At 38.8% G+C, this 19,934-nt stretch overlaps 1 protein-coding gene across 4 annotated transcripts in view; it reads right to left on the reverse strand.

The window, feature by feature from the left end:
- The window catches only part of Cadps (calcium-dependent secretion activator 1), a 1,208,856-nt gene extending 1,189,428 nt beyond the window's left edge, over window positions 1–19,428 (reverse strand). For all 4 annotated transcript variants that reach the window (XM_090389907.1, XM_090389906.1, XM_090389908.1 and 1 more), the window contains exon 1: window positions 17,814–19,428. In XM_090389907.1, coding sequence (XP_090246033.1) covers window positions 17,814–18,650 — 837 coding nt within the window. In that variant the 5' untranslated portion in view covers window positions 18,651–19,428. The remainder of the gene's footprint in view (window positions 1–17,813) is intronic.
- Window positions 19,429–19,934: the final 506 nt, after the last annotated feature.

Below are 19,934 nucleotides of genomic sequence, written 5' to 3' on the forward strand. Positions count from 1 at the left end.
GAGGCATATGATGCAAGAAAGCAAGCTTATGCAGCATCAGGGAAAAAAAAAATAATAAAAACCACTTCACCCCTCCGTTCGTTCGAAATACCTGTCCAGCTGAGCCTTAAATTTATTTAGGCTATCAACTTTCACAACAGGGGATGGAAGTCTGTTCCACCAACCAACTACCTGCTGACTAAACGCAAATTTCTGCACATCTATCCTACATCTCTCTTTCCTCAATCTGAATTTATGCCCTCTCAGGTGATTATTCTGAGCAAGAGGAAGAATCCCATCAGCACTGAGCAGGCTCAAACCATTCAAGGCTTTATACACCTCTATCAGATCACATCGCCGGTGCCTAGTCTCCAGACACTGTAATTTGCAGAACTTAAGCCTTTCTTTATAAGAGCAACCCTTTGTTCCATTCACTAATCTTGTTGTGCTTCTCTGTACATGTTTCAGCAGCCTGCAGACAAATGAGGCCTGCAGACATGTATACAGTACTCAAGGTGTGGCCTGACCACTGCCTTATACAAGGGAATAATCAACACCTTATTCCTGCTAGAAAAATTCCTGCATATCATTGACAAGACACCATGAGCTACTCTTGCAGCTCATATGCACTGCTCACAGCATTTCTGAGGTATGACTGCACCTTAAGGGAGAAAAACAAAGAAAAACATTGGTGTAAGTATGTTTTAAGCCTTGTGGGACAAGGCTTAAAGAAACACATGGATTAGGCAGCAAACTCAAGTAAAGGACATTCTTAACAAAACTAAAGAACTAAAATGGTCTTGGTAGAACACATAGTTCAGACATTATGACAGATGGAAGAGAACTTCTTATCTTGCCTGCACAATTACCCCCAGGTCCTTTTCACTGTCTACCACTGTCAGTGTAGTACCACATAGTTGATACGTTGCCCTGTGGTTGCTGTTTCCCATATGTAGTACTTTACATTTGTCAATCTTAAACTTCTTTTGCCACCTCTCAACCCATCTGCTCACCGTTTCCAGATCCTGTTGCATCAGCATAGTGTCAGTAGTGTCCTTAACAACCCTGCCAACTTTGTATCGTTTGCAAACTTGGACATTAAGCTTGATCAAGGTGGCAGATGATCCTCATCAACCGGTGCAATACAACCACTTTGCTTATTGGAGGCTGGAAGTGGTGGAACCCATGTTTAGAATCTAGAGCTAAGTCAGGTCAACCCATCCATATCTCTTCCATCAATGCAGTATGATTGATGACTTTTGAGGTTATGATGAACATTGTGGCGAGATCCAATATTCCTTACATTTCGAGGGTACAGCACTAAAACGATCTTCGCAGGCCAGCCGCTAGTCAGTACACCAGACCGAACCTATAAGTAACATTCTAGGGGGCTTCCGCATCAGCTAGTGTATAATCTTGCTATCTCTACTCTGCCAGATAGTGATTGGAGGGAGTCCAAGTAGTGTGTATGCAGGGAGAATTGTCAAGGCCACGTTATGTCAAGAATCTGGGTATATTCTTACCATTAAAATGTACGCCATAACCAAAAATTTCATTACTTCATACAGCATGACCCACCCAATTTTTCTTACTATTGAATACACCATGAATTGTAAAACTAACAGAGCAAGCTTATCTGCGTAAAGATCTAAACCTCCCAAGCACTTCCTCATTCATTTCACAAATATACGTGGTCTCAATTCTAATCTCAACGATGTCCATTTCCACTTCTTTTTTTTTTTTTTTTTTATAAAAAACCCCAATCACGAAAGGTATCAAAACCTATAGTACTTAGTACTGTGCATGGGTTGAAGGAGAAGTATGGGGGGAGGGGGAGGCCGGAAACTTTGCTCTAGAGACTAAACATGGGTTTCACCACTTCAAGCCTCCAATAAGCAAATTAGTGGTATTTCACCGGTTGATGAAAGTCATCTACCACCTAAAAAAACTTGAAGTCTACCAAACCTCATGTACTTTTTCTGACATAATCTCAGTTATCGGTTGATTCAACTACTGCTCAACTCAGATGCCGAAATTATTCGCTGTATGATTCCTTTCGTCTCAAAGGTGTACTTGTGCATATGTCCGTTCTGCTATTCCCTGTCAGAAACTTGGAAATTTGGAATCTCCTCTCTTTGATCTTCTCTGGCTTAAAATCTCTCTACCTCATTGTGTCAAATTCATCTGTTGTCTCTACCATTCTCCTAACCCCACTAATCACTTGGAGCTCTTTGACTTCGTCTATTTGCAACATGACTTTTTCCAGTCTAATTTCCTAACAGTGAGGTAATTTTCCTTGGATATTTTAATGTTCGCAACTCCAGCTGGCTTCCGTTTTCTATCACACCAACCCAGCTGGTCGAGATGTTGAGGCTTTTGCAATTACTAATGACCTTTCACAGACTGTTCATTTACCTACAAGAATACCGCACATTCCTAATCATACAGCCAATACGCTTGATATTTTTTTCACAAACAACCCTTCTAAGTTCAAGGTTGAAGTGAGAGGGCCTTTAGGCACTTCAGATCACAACTTGGTGATTGTCTCTTCTCCAATGGAACCTTTATCTCATGGCTATTCCCAACCTCGTGTTGTTTGGCATCACAAGAATGCAAAATGGGATGACCTGCAAGACTTCTTTTCCTTTGTCGGATTACTGTTTCAAAACTTCTGATGTCAAAGTTTGCTCAGATCGTGTCAGTGAAATTATTCTTGCAGGAATGGAATCCTCTATCCCACACTCCACTTTAAAATCTTGTCCTTTATCTAAACCTTGGTTTTCCAATAAATGCGATCAGGCTGTTCAAGTGAAGAATGTTGCATATAGTAATGGGCTTGTTTCTAATTCTTCAGTTTCATTTTCTGCAATACACCAAAGCTCGCAACAATTGTAAAGCAGTTATTAATCAGTCCAAACTAGAGTTTAAACAGGCTAAGGGTAGAAAACTTTCTTCTTGCCCTAATGGTAGCCAAGCATTCTGATCTCTTGCCCATCTCTGCTCCCCTCTATCCAAACCAGAAGGTTCCGTTGTCACTTCAGCCAAGGATAAAGCTGACCTGCTACCATCCCATTTTGTCAGTCAGAAGGTTTTGACGAATCTTGATGCTAAGAAAGCAAGAGGTCCCGATGGTATTTCTCCACTTGTTCTCAAAACCTGTGCTCCTGAACTCACTCCTATTCTTTGCCGCCTTTTTTCACTTTCTTATTCCAAAGGTGTTTTTCCTCCTGCTTGGAAATTTGCTCATATCCAGCCAGTGCCTAAAAAGGGTGACAAATCTCTCCCATACAATTATCGTCCCATTCCAATTACTTCAACTCTTTCTAAAGTAATGGAGAAATCAATTAACCACCAACTCTTAAACTACCTAGAAACCTTACGTCTGATCAAAGATCGCCAGTATGGATTCCGTCAGTGTCGTTCCACTGATGATATTCTGGCTTATGTTACCTGTTCATGGACTAATTCAATGGAAAGGTTCGGTGAAACACAAGTAGTTGCTCTTGACATCTATAAGGCTTTCGATCATGTTTGGCATAAAGGTCTTCTAAACAAGCTTCCAACTTATGGTTTGCCAACTGTTTTTAGTAATTGGTTATCCAGTTTTCTCTCTGATCGCTCACTGAGGGTGATGGAAGATGGCTTCTAACTTCTCTGTCTTCTAACTTCTCCACTAATGCCAGTGTCCCCCAAGGTTCAGTTCTGTCCCCCACTCTTTTCTTCTTGTATATTAATGACCTTCTTCCATTGACTGGAAATCCTATCCATAGTTTTGCTGATGATAGCACATTGCATTCCACTTCCCATTTTGAGAAACCTTGTCCTGCTCAATCAGGTTCAAATTCTCGAAAATCTACTACCAATTTCTTAAATGCCGATCTTCAGGTAATTCTCCAGTGGGGCAAAGACAACTTAATTGATTTCAACCCTTCTAAAACTCAGTCGTGTCTTAGCATTAGCATTAGCATTAGTAGAGGCATTTGATGCAAGAAAGCAAGCTTATGCAGTATCAGCCAAAAAAAAAAAAAAAAAAAAAACCCCACTTCCACTTCACCCCTCTGTTCGTTCAAAATACCTGTCCAGCTGAGCCTTAAACTTATTTAGGCTATCAACCTCCACCACAAGGGATGGCAGTCTGTTCCACCAACCAACCACCCGCTGGCTAAAGGCAAATTTCCACATCTATCCTACATCTGTCTTTCCTCAATTTGAATTTATGCCCTCTCAGGTGATTTTTCTGAGCTAGAGGAAGAATCCCATCAGCATTGAGCATGCTTAAACCATTCAAGGCTTTATACACCTCTATCAGATCACCTCGCTGGTGCCTAGTCTCCAGACACTGTAATTTGCAAAACTTAAGCCTTTCCTCGTAAGAGCACCCCTTTGTTCCATTCACTAATCTTGTTGCCCTTCTCTGTACTCGTTCCAGCAGCTCTACATCCTTCTTGAAATGAGGCCTCCAGACCTGTATACAGTACTCTAGGTGTGGCCTGACCATTGCCTTATACAATGGAATAATCACCTCCTTATCCCTGCTGGAAAAATTCCTGTATATCATTGACAATACTCCATGAGCTACTCTTGCAGCCCGTCTGCACTGCTCAGAGAACTTCATATCTGCCTGCACAACCACCCCCAAGTCCCTTTCATTCTCTACCACTGTCAGTGTTGTACCACAGAGTTGATACGTTGCTCTGGGGTTGCTGTTTCCCATGTGTAGTACTTTACATTTATCAATGTTAAACTTCATTTGCCACCTCTCAGCCCATCTGCTCAACCTTTCCAGATCCTGTTGCAGCAGCATAGTGCCAGTAGTGTCCTTGACAACCCTGCCAACCTTTGTATCGTCTGCAAACTTGAACGTTAATCCCGATATACCATCATCAATATCATTTATAAATACAGAAAACAATAATGGACCCAACACTGAGCCCTGAGGGACTCCACTAATAACATCAGTCCACGATGAGCAGTGTCCATTGATTACCACTCTCTGTCTTCTCCCCCTCAACCACCCCTTTATCCATAGCAGCAATTTGCCTCCAATGTCACACTGCTCCAATTTGTGTAGCAGTCTTCCATGTGCAACAGTATCAAAAGCCTTTCTAAGATCCAAGTATATAATATCAAAGTTATTCCCTGCATCCAGTTCTTTTGTGACTGCATCATAGTATCCAATCAAGTTGGTCAGGCAAGACTTCCCCTTAACAAAACCATGCTGTGTCTGAGCTATAACTGAAGTCTTGTCTAAATGATCCTGCAGTGCTTCTTTAACCAGTGCCTCCATTAATTTTCCTGGAACAGAAGTTAAGCTCACAGGTCTATAATTACTTATGTCAGCCTTTGATCCTCCTTTGTGAATTGGGGTCACATTTGCACATTTCCAGTCTATGGGTACCTCCCCTGAGTCGAAGGAAGCTCTCATAATTATGGCTAAGGGTTTGCTTACTTCCTTTGCTGCCTCCTTTAATATAACTGGATAGATCCCATCCACACCGGTGCCTTTCTTGTGTTTATCTTCAACAGTTTCTCCTCCACTTTACTCCCAGTTATTTCAAGATTCTGTAGCTTACTGCTACAGTTGAATACACCTCTGGCATACCCCTCGCTGAATAACTCCTCATGTGTGAATGTCGATGCAAAATATTCATTTAGTTTGTTAGCTACCTGAGCAGGATCATCAACACTTGACCCATCAATATCAAGTGGACCAATCTGATTCATCCCTTTCCTTCTAGAGTTTACATAAGTAAAGAACTCTTTGCTGTTTTCCTTTGCATCTCTTGCCAAGGATTTCTCGTAATCTGCCTTCGCCTGCCTAACCTCCTTTGTAACTTGGTTGCATATCAACTTGTATCTATCATAGGCTTCTGTGTCATGTGTTAATTTGTAAGTATCCCATGCATTTTTCTTCTCTGCCATATGCCTCATTAGTTCATCTGACATCCATTTTGGCCTAAACCTTGAACAATATTTCTTAGTTGGTATGTAAAGCCTAGTAGCTTCCAAGATAAGTTCTTTGAATGCTTCCCATTTTGAATTTGCTGTTGGTAACATCATCAGTTGGTCCCACTGTATAGAATTTAAATACTGTCTCAGTCCATCGCAGTCGCCTTTACGGAAGCAATAACCCTTCCCTTTACCCCTAATGGTAGTTACCTCTTTCAGTAAATCCCACTTCAGCACACTGTGATCACTGCCACCTAGTGGTTCATTTATCTGCAGATTCTTAATGCATGAAGAATCACTGCTGATAATCAAATCAAGAGTATTACTCCCTCTAGTTGCCTCCGGAACATGCTGATGTAGAAAACAATCATCCAATAAATCCACAAAAGCCCTGCTAGTGTGTGAGTATCCAGCCCCCAAATTCCAGTCAATATCTGGGAAATTAAAATCTCCCATTATAAGACACTCTGATTTACTGGCCCACTCTATTTCCCTGTACAGTTCCTTATTATACTCATCAGAGTCATTAGGCCTATAGCACACTCCTACTCTCAATTTTGATCTCCCAATGTTTATGTCACACCAAACTGACTCCACACTGCACTGTCCAGCGATGTCGACTAGCTTCACTTCCTTGGTTTTTATGTGTTTCTTAACTAATAGCATAACACCTCCCCCCTTCCTATCCTGTCTATCCTTTCTGTAGACGTTGTACTCCCCAGATTGCAGTTCCGCATCCCTTATATCTGTGTGACACCACGTCTCTGATATCCCAACAATATCTGCCTTCGATGTTTTGAGCAATACCTCAAATTCATCAAATTTATTTACTAAACTCCTAGCATTGGTGTACACGCAAGTATACCTGCACCTGTTTCTATTCTTAGCTACCCTAACACAACCCATGTGTTTACTTGTACCGCAATGGCTCCCAGCAGTCTCTGAAATACCATGCATCTTGTTTTTCAGGCTTCTGCTCATTCTAATAGAAGCAGTGCAAGAATCTCTTTCACCTCTGCCAGTGGCTACTGTCAATCTATTGGTCTTTGTCTCCCCCCAAGCTAGCAGTTTTCCGACCCACCTAACATTGCCTCGATAGCATCAGCAAATATTCTTGCACCCTTTCTATTTAAGTGTATCCCATCCCTGTAGAAGCAATCTCTCCTGTTAACAAGTACAGTCCAGGCTGAAAAAAATTCTACCCCTTGAGCCTTGCACAATCTTTCCAGGGCCGAATTGATCGACAAGGCTCTCATCATATACTCCCTCCTATCGTGTCTGGGCAGAATTGCAGACACTTTCAAATTCAACCCTAAGTGCACAGTGTAGTGCAGATATAAGACATCGCTGGACAGTGCAATGTCCAGTCAGTTAAGTGTGACATAAGCACTGGGAGACCAAAATTGAGAGTAGGAGTGTGCTATAGGCCTAATGACTCTGATGAGTATAATAAGAAACTGTACAGGGAAATAGAGTGGGCCAGTACATCAGAGAGTCTTATAATGGGGTATTTTAATTTCCCAGATATTGACTGGAATTTGGGGTCTGGTCACTCACACACTAGTAAGGCTTTTGTGGATTTATTGGATGATTGTTTTCTGCTAGAGCAGGTTTGCGAGGCAACTAGATGGAGTAACACTCTTGATTTGATTATCAGTAGTGATTCTTCATGCATTAAGAATCTGCAGATAAATGAACCACTAGGTGGCAGTGATCACAATGTGCTAAAGTGGACTTTACTCCAAGAGGTAACTACCATCAAGTGTAAAGGGAGGGGTTTTTGCTTTCGTACAGGTGACTACAGTGGTCTGAGACAGTATTTAAATTCTATACGGTGGAACCAACTGATGATGTTACCAACAGCAAATCCAAAATGGGAAGCATTCAAAGAATTAATCTTGGAAGTTACTAGGCTTTTCATACCAACAAAGAAATATTGTTCAAGATTTAATCCTAAATGGATGAACTAATTAGACATGTGACAGAGAAGAAAAATGCATGAGATACATATAAATTAACATGTGACACAGATGCCTACGACAGATATAAGCTGGTCTGTAACAAGTTACAAAGGAGGTGAGTCAAGCAAAGGCAGATTACGAGAAATATAAAGGCAGGTAAAGGATGCAAAGAAAAACAGCAAAGAGTTCTTTACTTATGTAAACTCTAGAAAGAAGGGTATGAATCAGGTTGGTCCACTTGAAATCGATGGTTCGTCTGTTGATGACCCTGCTCAGGTACCTAACAAACTAAGTGAATATTTTGCATCAACATTCACACATGAGGAGTTATTCAGGGAGTGGAATGCCGGAGGTGTATTAAACTCTGGCAGTAAACTAGATAATCTTGTAATAACTGAGAAAAAAGTGAAGGAGAAATTGTTGAAGATAAACACAAGAAAGGCGCCTGGCGTGGATGGAATCTATCAGAGACGTGGTGTAACACAGCTATAAGGAATGCAAAACTGGAATTTGGGCAGTACAATGTGTACAGAAAGGATAAAAAGGGAGGAGGGATTATGCTATTAGTTAAGACACACAAAATCCAAGGAAGTGAAGCCAGTCAACATCACTGGACAGCGCAGTGTCAAGTCAGTTTGGTGTGGCATAAGCATTGTGAGATCAAAATTGAGTAGGAGTGTGCTATAGGCCTAATAACTCTGATGAGTATAATAAGAAACTGCACAGGGAAATAGAGTGGGCCAATAAATCAGCGAGTCTTATAACGGGGGATTTTAATTTCCCAGATATTGACCGGAATTTGTGGGTTGGATTCTCACACACTAGCAAGGCTTTTGTGAATTTATTGGATGATTCTTTTCTACATCGGCATGTTCGGGAGGCAACCAGAGGGTTTTTGGTTTTTTTTTTTTTTAGGAGCATTAGCAACTAAGGCCATATTGCTCAGGGATATGCGGTGGTCATTCCCTGACCTTTCCGCATCCTTCGTATTTGTTGGTGACGGTCTCAAACCTCAGTCTAATCAAGAAGCATGTGCTACGCAATGCTGCTCCTTCCCACCTGGCTATGGAAGCGCCACATCTAGAGGGAGTAATACTCTTGATTTGATTATCAGTAGTGATTCTTAAGGATTAAGAATCTGTAGATAAAGGAACCACTAGGTGGCAGTGATTACAGTGTGCTGAAGTGGGAGTTACTCAAAGAGGTAACCACCATCAGGAGTAAACTGAAGGGTTTTTGCTTTCGTAAAGGCGACTATGATGGTCTGAGACAGAATTTAAATTCTATACAGTGGGACTAACTGATGATGCTACTAACAGCAAATTCGAAATGGGAAACATTAAAGAACTTATCTTTGAAGCTACTAGTCTTTACATACCAACTAAGAAATATTGTTGAAGGTAAATGGATGTCAGATGAACTAATGAGACATGGCAAAGAAGAAAAATGCATGGGATACATATAAATTAACACGTGACACAGAAGCCTATGATAGATACAAGTTGATCTGAAACCAAGTTACAAAGTAGGCAGGCAAAGGCAGATTACGAGAAATATTTGGGAAGGGATGAAAAGAAAAACAGCAAATAGTTCTTTACTTATGTAAACTCTAGAAGGAAGAGGATGAATCAGATTGGTCCACTTGATATCGATGGTTCAACTGTTGATGATCCTGCTCAGACAACTAACAAACTAAATGAATATTTTGAATCGACATTCACACATGAGGAGTTATTCAGCGAGGGGGAATGCCAGAGGTGTATTCAACTCTGGCAATAAGCTAGATAATCTTATAATAAATGAGAGTAAAGTGGAGGAGAAATTGTTGAAGAAATTCAAATTCAGGAAAGACAGATGTAGGATAGATGTGCGGAAATTTGCCTTTAGCCAGCGGGTAGTTGGCTGGTTGAACAGACTTCCATCCCCTGTTGTGGAAGTTGATAGCCTAAATAAATTTAAGTCTCAGCTGGACAGGTATTTCGAACAAACGAAGGGTGAAGTGGAAGTGTTTTTTTTTTTGGCTGATGCTGTATAAGCTTGCTTTCTTGCATCATATGCCTCTACTATTGCTAATGCTAATGGTGCCCCCAAAACCTCACTCAGGCTTCTTGATTCCATTCAGAAGAGGGCAGTTAGGTTAATTAATGATTCATCTCTAACAGAGACTCTTCACTCAATGTCGCATAGACGTATTGTTTCTGCTGCATGCCTCTTCTACAAATATTTCCATGGGCACTGTTCTTCTGAATTGGCTTATATAATTCCTGCTCTCTCTTTCAAAACAGTCCGAACACATGCAGCCACCAGCCAACATCCCTTTACTGTCCAACTTCAAACTCACAGAACCAACATCCCTTTACTGTCCAACTTCAAACTCACAGAACCAACATTTCATCTTCCTCGTTTATTCATTCAACTGCCGTTTTCTGGAACAACCTTCCTTCATACGTATTTCCTGAAAATTACAGTCTACCGAAGTTCAAATTCAATGTCAACTTCTCAACCTCCAACCCAAGCATGGTACTAAGTACTATTGGTTCTAATACCTCTCATGTTTGTGGTTTACATAAAAAAAAAAAAAAAAAAAAAAAAAATTTTCCCTCAGGATCTTAAACTGAGCAAGTGGAAGGATCCCATTGGTATTCAGTTTGTTCAACCCATTCAAGGCCTCCTTATAAACCTGAATCAGATCATCTCACAGGTGCTCCAATTTGCTGATAATCAGATCAAGAGTATTACTACCTGTAGTTGCTACCGAACATGCTACTGTAGAAAACAATCATCCAATAAGTCCCCAAAAGCCTTGCAAGAGAATGAGTAACCAACATACTTTATTACTGCTAATGACGCCTGTAACCCCTCCTCCCTTCCTGTCCTGTCTATCCTTTCTGTACATATTGTACTCCACAAATTCCAATTCTGCATTCCATATCTATCTGTGTGACACCACGTCTCTGATATCCCAACATATCTGCCTTTGATGTTTTGATCAACACATCAAATTTATTTACCAAACTCCTAGAATTGGTGTTCACACAAATATACATGCACCTGTTCTTATTCTGAGCTACCCTAACACAGCCGATGTATTTACTTGTCCCGCAATGGCTCCCAGCAATCTCTGGAATCCCCTGCACCTTGCTTTCCAGGCCTGTTCATTCCAATAGAAGCAGTGCAAGAATCACTTTCACCTCTGCCAGTGGCTACTGTTAATCTATTAGTCCATGTATATCCTTCCCCCCCCCAAGCTAGCAGTTTCCCAACAAACCTAACGCTGCCTCAACAGCATCAGTAAATATTCTTGCACCCTTTCTATTTAAGTGTGTCCCCATCCCTATAGAAGCAATCTCTCCTGTTAATAAGTTTATACTTGGATTCATACTTCCTGTTTATACTTGGATTTCAGGAAATCATTTGATACTGTTGCACATGGAAGACTGCTGTTCAAATTGGCGCAGTGTGGCATTAAGGGAAAGTTGCTACAGTGGATAATGGGATGGTTGAATGGGAGACGACAGAGTGGTAATCGATGTACAATGTTCATTGTGGAGTAATGATATTAGTGGAGTCCCCGGGATTGAGTGCTGGGCCATTGTTGCTTTGTGTATTTTTCAATGATATCGATGAAGGGTTGGCTAGCTTGGATAAGGAGGTGACTTATCCCTTTGTATAAGGCAATGGTCAGGCTGCACCTTGAGTACTGTGTACAGGTCTGGAGGCCTCATTTTAGGAAGGATGTAGAGTTGCTAGAATGAGTACAGAGAAGGGCAACAAGATTTGTGAGGGGGAACAAAGGTTTGCTCTTACCAAGAAAGGCTTTATTTCTGCAAACTGCAATGTCTGGCAACTAAGCACCTGTGAGGTGATCTGATTGAAGTGTACAAGGCCTTGAATGGTTTGAACAGGCTCAATGCTGAAGGGATTCTTCCTCTTGCTCAGATTATGAACATGATGGGGCATAAATTCAAATTGAGGAAAGACAGTTGTAGAATAGATGTACGGAAATTTGCCTTTAGCCAGTGAGTAGTTGATTGCTGGAACAATCCTCCATGTGTCGTTAATAGCTTAGAGAAATTCTGGACAAACCTTTAGAGCGAATGGATGGGCGAAATGGGAATTTTTTGTTTTCTTTCTTTTTTTGGCTGATACTGTATAAGCTTATTTGTATTATGCCTTTACTAATGCTAATGTTAAAAAGTGGTTATCTGCATATTCTTAATGCAACTTTGTTAAGAGTACAAAGTGGTATTCGTATCAGTACAATCCTTGGGTTTTGTAAGCTACTGTGTGTGTGTGTGTGTGTGTGTGTGTGTGTGTGTGTGTGTGTGTGTGTGTGTGTGTGTGTGTGTGTGTGCGTGTGTGTGCGTGTGTGTGTGCGTGTGTGTGTGTGCGTGTGTGTGTGTGTGTGTGTGTGTGTGTTGGGGGAACCTAAACCTAATAGAAGTGTCAGGCCTTGAAAGTATTAGTATTAAAATTAGGGTTAGTCATATAGAAGGCACAAGCTTTTGCTGTACCCAGTCAAAAAAAAAAGTAAATGTATATTAGAGAATAGACAAATTATGTGCTTCCCTCCTCACATAATAGGTAACTGGTCTAAACCTCATCCCCTGTAATTTGAATTTATGCCCAAAGTTCTGGAATTCTTCATAATGAAAATTTATGGTCATTTCACTAACCCATCTCAGAGACATAAAATCTCAATGCGGTCCACTCTAAGGTGCCTGGCTACTGCATTCTGTATGAGGTCTCTCCTCATATGGTTGCCCTTCTGCCGATCTCACCATGCAAGTTACCCATCTTTTAGACACTTTAAAAAAATTCAATATCTTTTTTTATATCATGTCTCCATACTTAAACACTCTATTCCAAGTGGTGTGTTGATACATGACCCCATTATACCTTTTATCTTTCTTAAATACAAAGTGTACACTAGAGTAAAACTCATCATCTCCAATTTCCACAAAATGGCACAAAAGGTTTAAATAAACTTAATGCCAGAGGAATTTTAAATTTTAGACACTGAAACACACACACATGCAGAGAAGATAGGCATAAATTGAAATTGAGTGATGATAATTGTAGACTAAATGTCTGGAAATATTCCTTTAGTAAAAGAGTGACCGACTGTTGCACTTAACTCCCACCTAGTCTTGTGGAGATTGGAAGTTTTTAAAATTTAAGGAGAATAAATACTTGAAAGAAATATATAAGTGCAAGCAGAGAAAGTAAGACTGGTTCTTTTATTTTTATTTTTTAAATTTAATTTTCATTAGTTTTTTTTCTTTCTTTTGGATGATGCTACTTAAGCTTTCTTTCTTGCACGTTTTACTGATACTAGCATTGGCTTACGTTAGAGTCCACTGCATCATAGTGTGGCTGTGAACTTTGCAACACCCCTTCGTATAACAATGAAATGGTATAAGAAACTGACCCATATTTGTTAATTTTTTTTTAAAATTCAAACCTGGAACCATTTTGTCCTACTTTGTATATAATTGTGTCAGTTTCTGATAACACTCTAAAAAAAGTAGAAGAAAATGATTCCTGGGTTGAATTTTTTTAAAAATATCTGAAATAAAATGGATATGAACTTATTATTTTATTTCGTAATCTAGAATGTCTAGATTTTTTTACAGTAGATGGCATTTGCACATGCATAAAGGTTTATTTCTATCTTTTTTTTTTGTTCGTTTGTTTTTATTATACAGTAAGTAATTTCTTGTTAATGTAGGATTTCAGAAGTCTTCATTGATATAAAACTGACAAAATGTGTTATACAAGGTAAGATCAAAAGGCTCCAGGCCTAAATTCACAAATAATATCTGAAAATTGGTAAGAAAAAGCAATAGTTACACATGTGCAAAGGTTTATTTTTTATCTATTGCTAATAAAGAATTTTTAGGCTATTAGTATGAAACAGAGGGTAGTCTATTGTCATATTGTCAATAGGTCTATTGACAATAGACCAATTTCAATACAATAGTATTAAAATTTAATGGTTTATATCATATCTAAGTAATTTCATTGTTTTCATACAATGTTGTGTTTTCAATAAAGATCGGCAATTTTGTTTTTTGTTGAAGAAACCAGCCTGAATGATTAAAGAAATATTTGTTGAACCATAAGGTGAAAAGATTTTGTCAATAGGTAAGCATCATCATCATCATGAACTTGGTCCGGCTTAGGTCTTTTAAGACCTGTTCCATTGTAGCTCTTGGAGGTAGTCTTGATCTCGGCATCATTGTCTTGGTCAACCAAAAAGGCTAATTTTGGGATCCGGTCTGGGTTCATTCTTTCTATGTGGCTGATCCATTTTTTCTGATCCGTTTTATGTCATTTACTGTGTTATCTACTTTTAATTTCTCGTGGATATCTAAATTTCTTTGGTGGTCTAGCCTTGTAAAGCCTAATAATGGTCTTAAAAATCTCATTTGTGCTGCTTCTAGTTTGTATGCATCTTTCTTATTTATGACCCAAGTCTCACAGCTGTAGAAGAGGGCTGATTTTGAAGTGATGTTGTGCAGTCGTAATTTTGTTTCAGTTGCATTTGTTTTCCAAAGTGGCGTTTAATCGTTCCATTCATTTTATTATATTTTTGTAGTTTAGTGTAGATGTCTTTCCCTTCATTTGATATTAAATTTCCCAAATAGGTGAAGTCAGATATTTGTTCTATTATTTTATCACCAATAACAATTTTGACTCTTTGTATGTTTTTTCCACATAATCCCACTGATTTTGTTTTTGAAGTGGAGATTTTCATCTCGTACTTTTTACCTATTTTATTAAGTTCATTTGCTGCTACCAGTAGTAGTTCTTCAGATTTTGCAATTATTACTTGATCATCAGCATATAATATAGTTTGGATTTTATTCCTGTTGTTCAACTGTATTCCGTTGTTAATTGTTTGTTTCCATTCTTTAAGAATTTTATTGATGTAGATATTAAATAAATTTGGTGATAGTCCACATCCTTGTTTCACTCCTTTATTGGTGTTAATTGGGTCTGATAGTTGGCCATTAGAATATTTTATACAGATTTTTGAGTTTTTATATAGGCTTTGGATCGCTTTCCGGAGTTGGGTTGGGATGGGATATTTTCTTCACGTAGAATCTGCCAAAGTTTTTCCCGGTTTAGCTATTATTATTAAGAGATTATTAAGAGGTAAGCTATTATTATTATTAGCTATATGGTGCAAGGAAGCTTGAGGCTTATGCTGCACCAGACAAAAAAAAATTTCTGAATTATCCTGTGTGAGAGAGAGAGAGAGAGAGAGAGAGATATGGGCTTGGCCATACTCACCAGATGTGAGCCTCTGGGTTTCAAATTGTAGCACTTCAGAGATGAATGCAAAATCACTGATGGATGATGAATAGTAGGAGGGACTATGCACATCATCAAATCATGAACTCCCACGCATTATTTGGGCCAATTATCAAATAATAAATTTAAAAAAAAAAAAAAAAAAAAAGTCCTTTTCAAGTTGAATTATCTTATGACATTACACCAACACATCTGATTTTTTAAACATAAAAAAAGATTTTGCAACTTCTTTGTTCCATAGGTAAGCATCATCATCAGCAGGTCAGGGGGGAAACAACAAAATTTCAAAATAACTGCTTGAAATTGTGAACTAAGATTTCAAAGATCAACAGTGACAAGGAAAGAAAAAGTGTAAACTTTACAACCTGCATAATTCCTCTCAAATAGAATCTCCCCGCCCCTGCTTTTCTACTTTTAATACTTTTCACACAAGGAAGAAAAATATTTGGAATGATAGGTTGAAGAATAAAGTTATTGGAATTATTTTTATGACTCAAAGGATTAATTTATCGTGAATACATAACACGAGGTCGTACTGTTAATAAGCCCCTATTTACTTTGAATTCATTAAGTGCTTAAAATATGCAACCATAAGAAAGAGACCTGATCCATGGCAAGTAAAAATTGGATATTACTATATGACTGTGGTTCCCAAACTACATACACAGGCATTTTTGTATGCCATATGACTGTGAAAAACTCTCCACTGAGTTCGATATCATTGATAAATACACAAAACAACAATGGGCCCAGCACCGAACCCTAGGGAACTCCACTAATAACATTAGTAACATTAGTCCATGTAGAGCAGTGTCCATTTATTACCACTCTCTGCTGTCTCCCACTCAATCCTTTAACCATTGCAGCAACTTGCCCTTAATGCCATATCACTCCAATTTTTACCCTTATGCACCGTTGTGCTTGATCGGCCATGGCATCATGCCATGTGATTTTATTTTCACACAAAAGAACCCATTAGGGGAAAAATGATGTTCCAATAAAGCAAATATTATAATGACTACAACAAATGCGATGAGGGACTTTCAAAAAAGTAATTTTGGGGAAGTTCTTTTGCAGTTTGAAAACATTGTAAATAGTTTCCATTTGGTACTGTTTGGTATTGTTTGTCTGAAACGTAAAATAATGAATCAATGTATACTCCCCACCATGACTTATGGAAGTGAAACTTGGGCACTCACCAAAAGAATGGAAGAGAAGCTGAGAACTACACAGTGAAGAATGGAACAAATTATACTGGGAATCAGACTGTTAGATAAGAAGAGAAACACATGGATTAGGCAGCAAACTCAAGTAAAGGACATTCTTATCAAAACTAAAGAACTAAAACGGTCTTGGGCAGGACACATAACTCGAAGACATGATGACAGATGGACTAGCATTAGCATTAGTAGAGGCATTTGATGCAAGAAAGCAAACTTATGCAGCATCAGCCAAAAAAAAAAAAAAAAAATCACTCCCACTTCACCCCTCTGTTCATTCAAAATACCTGTCCAGCTGAGCCTTAAACTTATTTAGGCTATCAACTTCCACGACAAGGGATGGAAGTCTGTTCCACCAACCAACCACTCGTTGGCTAAAGGCAAATTTCCGCACATCTATCCTACATCTGTCTTTCCTCAATTTGAATTTATGCCCTCTCAGGTGATTATTCTGAGCGAGAGGAAGAATCCCATCAGCATTGAGCATGCTCAAACCATTCAATGCTTTATACACCTCTATCAGATCACCTCGCTGGTGCCTAGTCTCCAGACACTGTAATTTGCAAATCTTAAGCCTTTCTTCATAAGAGCACCCCTTTGTTCCATTCACTAATCTTGTTGCCCTTCTCTGTACTCGTTCCAGCAGCTCTACATCCTTCTTGAAATGAGGCCTCCAGGCCTGTATACAGTACTCGAGGTGTGGCCTGACCATTGCCTTATACAAGGGAATAATCACCTCCTTATCCCTGCTAGAAAAATTCCTATATATCATTGACAATACACCATGAGCTACTCTTGCAGCCCGTCTGCACTGCTCAGAGAACTTCATATCTGCCTGCACAACCACCCCCAGGTCCCTTTCATTCTCTACCACTGTCAGTGCAATACCACAGTAAGAAAATAACAATACCAGACTAAGAAAATATCAGAAAATAACAATACCAGACTAAGAAAATAACAGAATGGTACCCAAGATGAGCTAGAAGAAAACCTGGAAGGTTTCTTCTAGCTCATCTTGGGTTTTCTTCTAGCTCATTCATGAGTTTTCGGGTAGTAAATGGATGGCCAGTGCTCAAAACAGAAGGAACTGGAAAGTTGCTGGAGAGGCCTTCATCCTGCAGTGGATGGAAAATGGCTGATGATGATGATGATGATTGTTATCCAGGGTTGTTAATTTGAAATTTTCAATGATAATTATCTATGATAGTTATTAATGACAGTTATCTATAAATATGATAATTAGCTATAAAAATATCTATAAATATGTTTAAGTAAGAGTCGGTCCTTTTTTTTTTTTTTTTTATTGTATCTTCTATTAAGCTTAATAAAATAACCAAAATTCTATAATATATACTTTCACATTTAATATACATAAGAATCTTACCTGTAATGCATTGTACAGTAACTGATGTTCAAATTTTTTCACTCCTAAAATGTTCTGAAACATATCATATAATTGCTCTTTACTGAGTATAAGTTCAGATGCAATATTCTGTTGCAAACGGCTCTGGGGTTTCCTAGTATCTTCATCACCACGAAATATTGCATCGAATTTAGTCATCCAAGAAGTTAAAACAGTTTCTTTACTGAGACCATCAATTTCTGGCAAGCTCCGAACTCTTTTCTCAATGTTATTCTTAAAAACTTCTCGAAAATCATGTCCTGAACTAGCACCACTTTGCACAATACGCTGCACACGATCACTTTTAAGAAACACTTCAAAGTAGCTCTGTACTGCATTTTGGAATGCTTCATCTGCTGCAATTTGAGTTTCTCCTTTTAAAAAGGCCTGAAATCTTCCTTGTATAGTTTCCAACTGCTGTTTTGTAATTTTTAATTGCCTTCTTGTCATATCAGTTGGCTGTTTTGCATTGAATGGGTAGGCAATACCTCTTAAAACAAACACATATAACTGTAATCGTTTTTTCCTTTCTTCCTCTTCTTTCTCCGCTCTGTCAACTTCATCTTTTTCCTTTTCTTTTTCGCTAACTAACGACGGACTTGGACTGGAGGGCCGAACAAGGCTATTTGATCGTGATTGTGAACCACTTCCAACACTTAGGGTATCAACTGCACTAGCCGGTGAAAGACTTCGTGAAACACTACCACTGCGTGGTATTTCTAAGTTTGTTGCTGAAGCAGAAAGCACAGTTGCTTCCGAACTTTCATCCTCTACGGTTTCATTTTCACTTTCTTCTTCTGAAGATGATGGTTCCAACATTTCCAAACAATATCAATAAAAAGATCTTAAAATTCGGATGTGCTCTTGATTTAACGAGCAGGCCACAGAAGTTTTATTTAAAACTGGAGCTCTCTTTTTAGCTTTTCCAACATGATCGAAATGTGGACATCATAACCCTTCTGATTTTCTGTTAAGCAAAACACGTTCAAAAGTGAAGCACGGTGTCCCGAACCAAAACATATCAAATTATGTTTATGAAAAGCGAATTTGCTTATCGTTTTAATTATTATTTTCGCTATTTCAAAGTCACGTCTTCTGATAACGAAGAAGGAACAAAAGAAAACCAGAAAACCAGTGCAAAACAAGCAAACTTAAGGAATTCTTAAGCCATAAAAATTAAAATCAATTACGATATACATCTATGCAGTGAGCTTCTCGCAACTTTACAGCAGTGCTCCATTATTCACACATCCATCAACGAATACAGCCAACGAAACACAACTGAAGTAAAAATAAATAATACCACGAAGTTGAATCTATACGCCTCTGTGTATATGATAATATACAATATTAGACATGTCTGTTGCTAAAGGAAGGTACACTGAATGGAATATGTGCTTGCTCTGGTTCTCCTCGCTCCTTGAAAAACTGTCCAACGATTTTATAAATAAATCATTTCCGGAAATTAATATACACTGAAATACTTACAAATTACAATAACACTTGCAAATTGTAATAACTAGTATCCTGTATATCCGCAGTTTCTCCTGACTGCGGTTGACAATCCTCCTGCTACACAGGAACCACATCCTGCAGATCTCCTACTGCTACGTGTTCGGTTATGCTGTACTATAATAGACATGCGCATAGCTCCAATGACGAACATAACCATAGCAGCGACTGAAGCCATTAACTATTGACGACTTCGATAATGAAAGGATAACAAAGTGTACATTATTTCAGTTTGATGCGTACGTATTTAATTACATATACATTTTAAATAAAACTTGAACGTATAATTTCTATATCCTATGATTCGAATTATATGTCATAAATTCTTCAGCCGAATTCTGACAGGAAAATGAATCTTAGGGTTTTGCAATGATAAACAGGAATTTTGCCGGTATAAACAATAAGACGGTAATCTCATTTTATGTTATGAAATGGTTTGTCCACATTTTCATTACTTCATACAGGTTTGGAACCCACATTTCAGGGAAGGTGTTGAAAGGCGAAGCTATAAATTCTCTACTTCTGCAGGAGACCAGTAGTTCTCGTGCTTGGCACAGTTGGTAGCATTCCAGTTCCACTCACACTGAAAAC

This window comes from Mastigoproctus giganteus, chromosome 2, assembly GCF_048544385.1.
Source record: "Mastigoproctus giganteus isolate SK-2022 chromosome 2, ASM4854438v1, whole genome shotgun sequence".
NCBI classification, from domain to species: Eukaryota; Metazoa; Arthropoda; class Arachnida; order Uropygi; family Thelyphonidae; genus Mastigoproctus; species Mastigoproctus giganteus.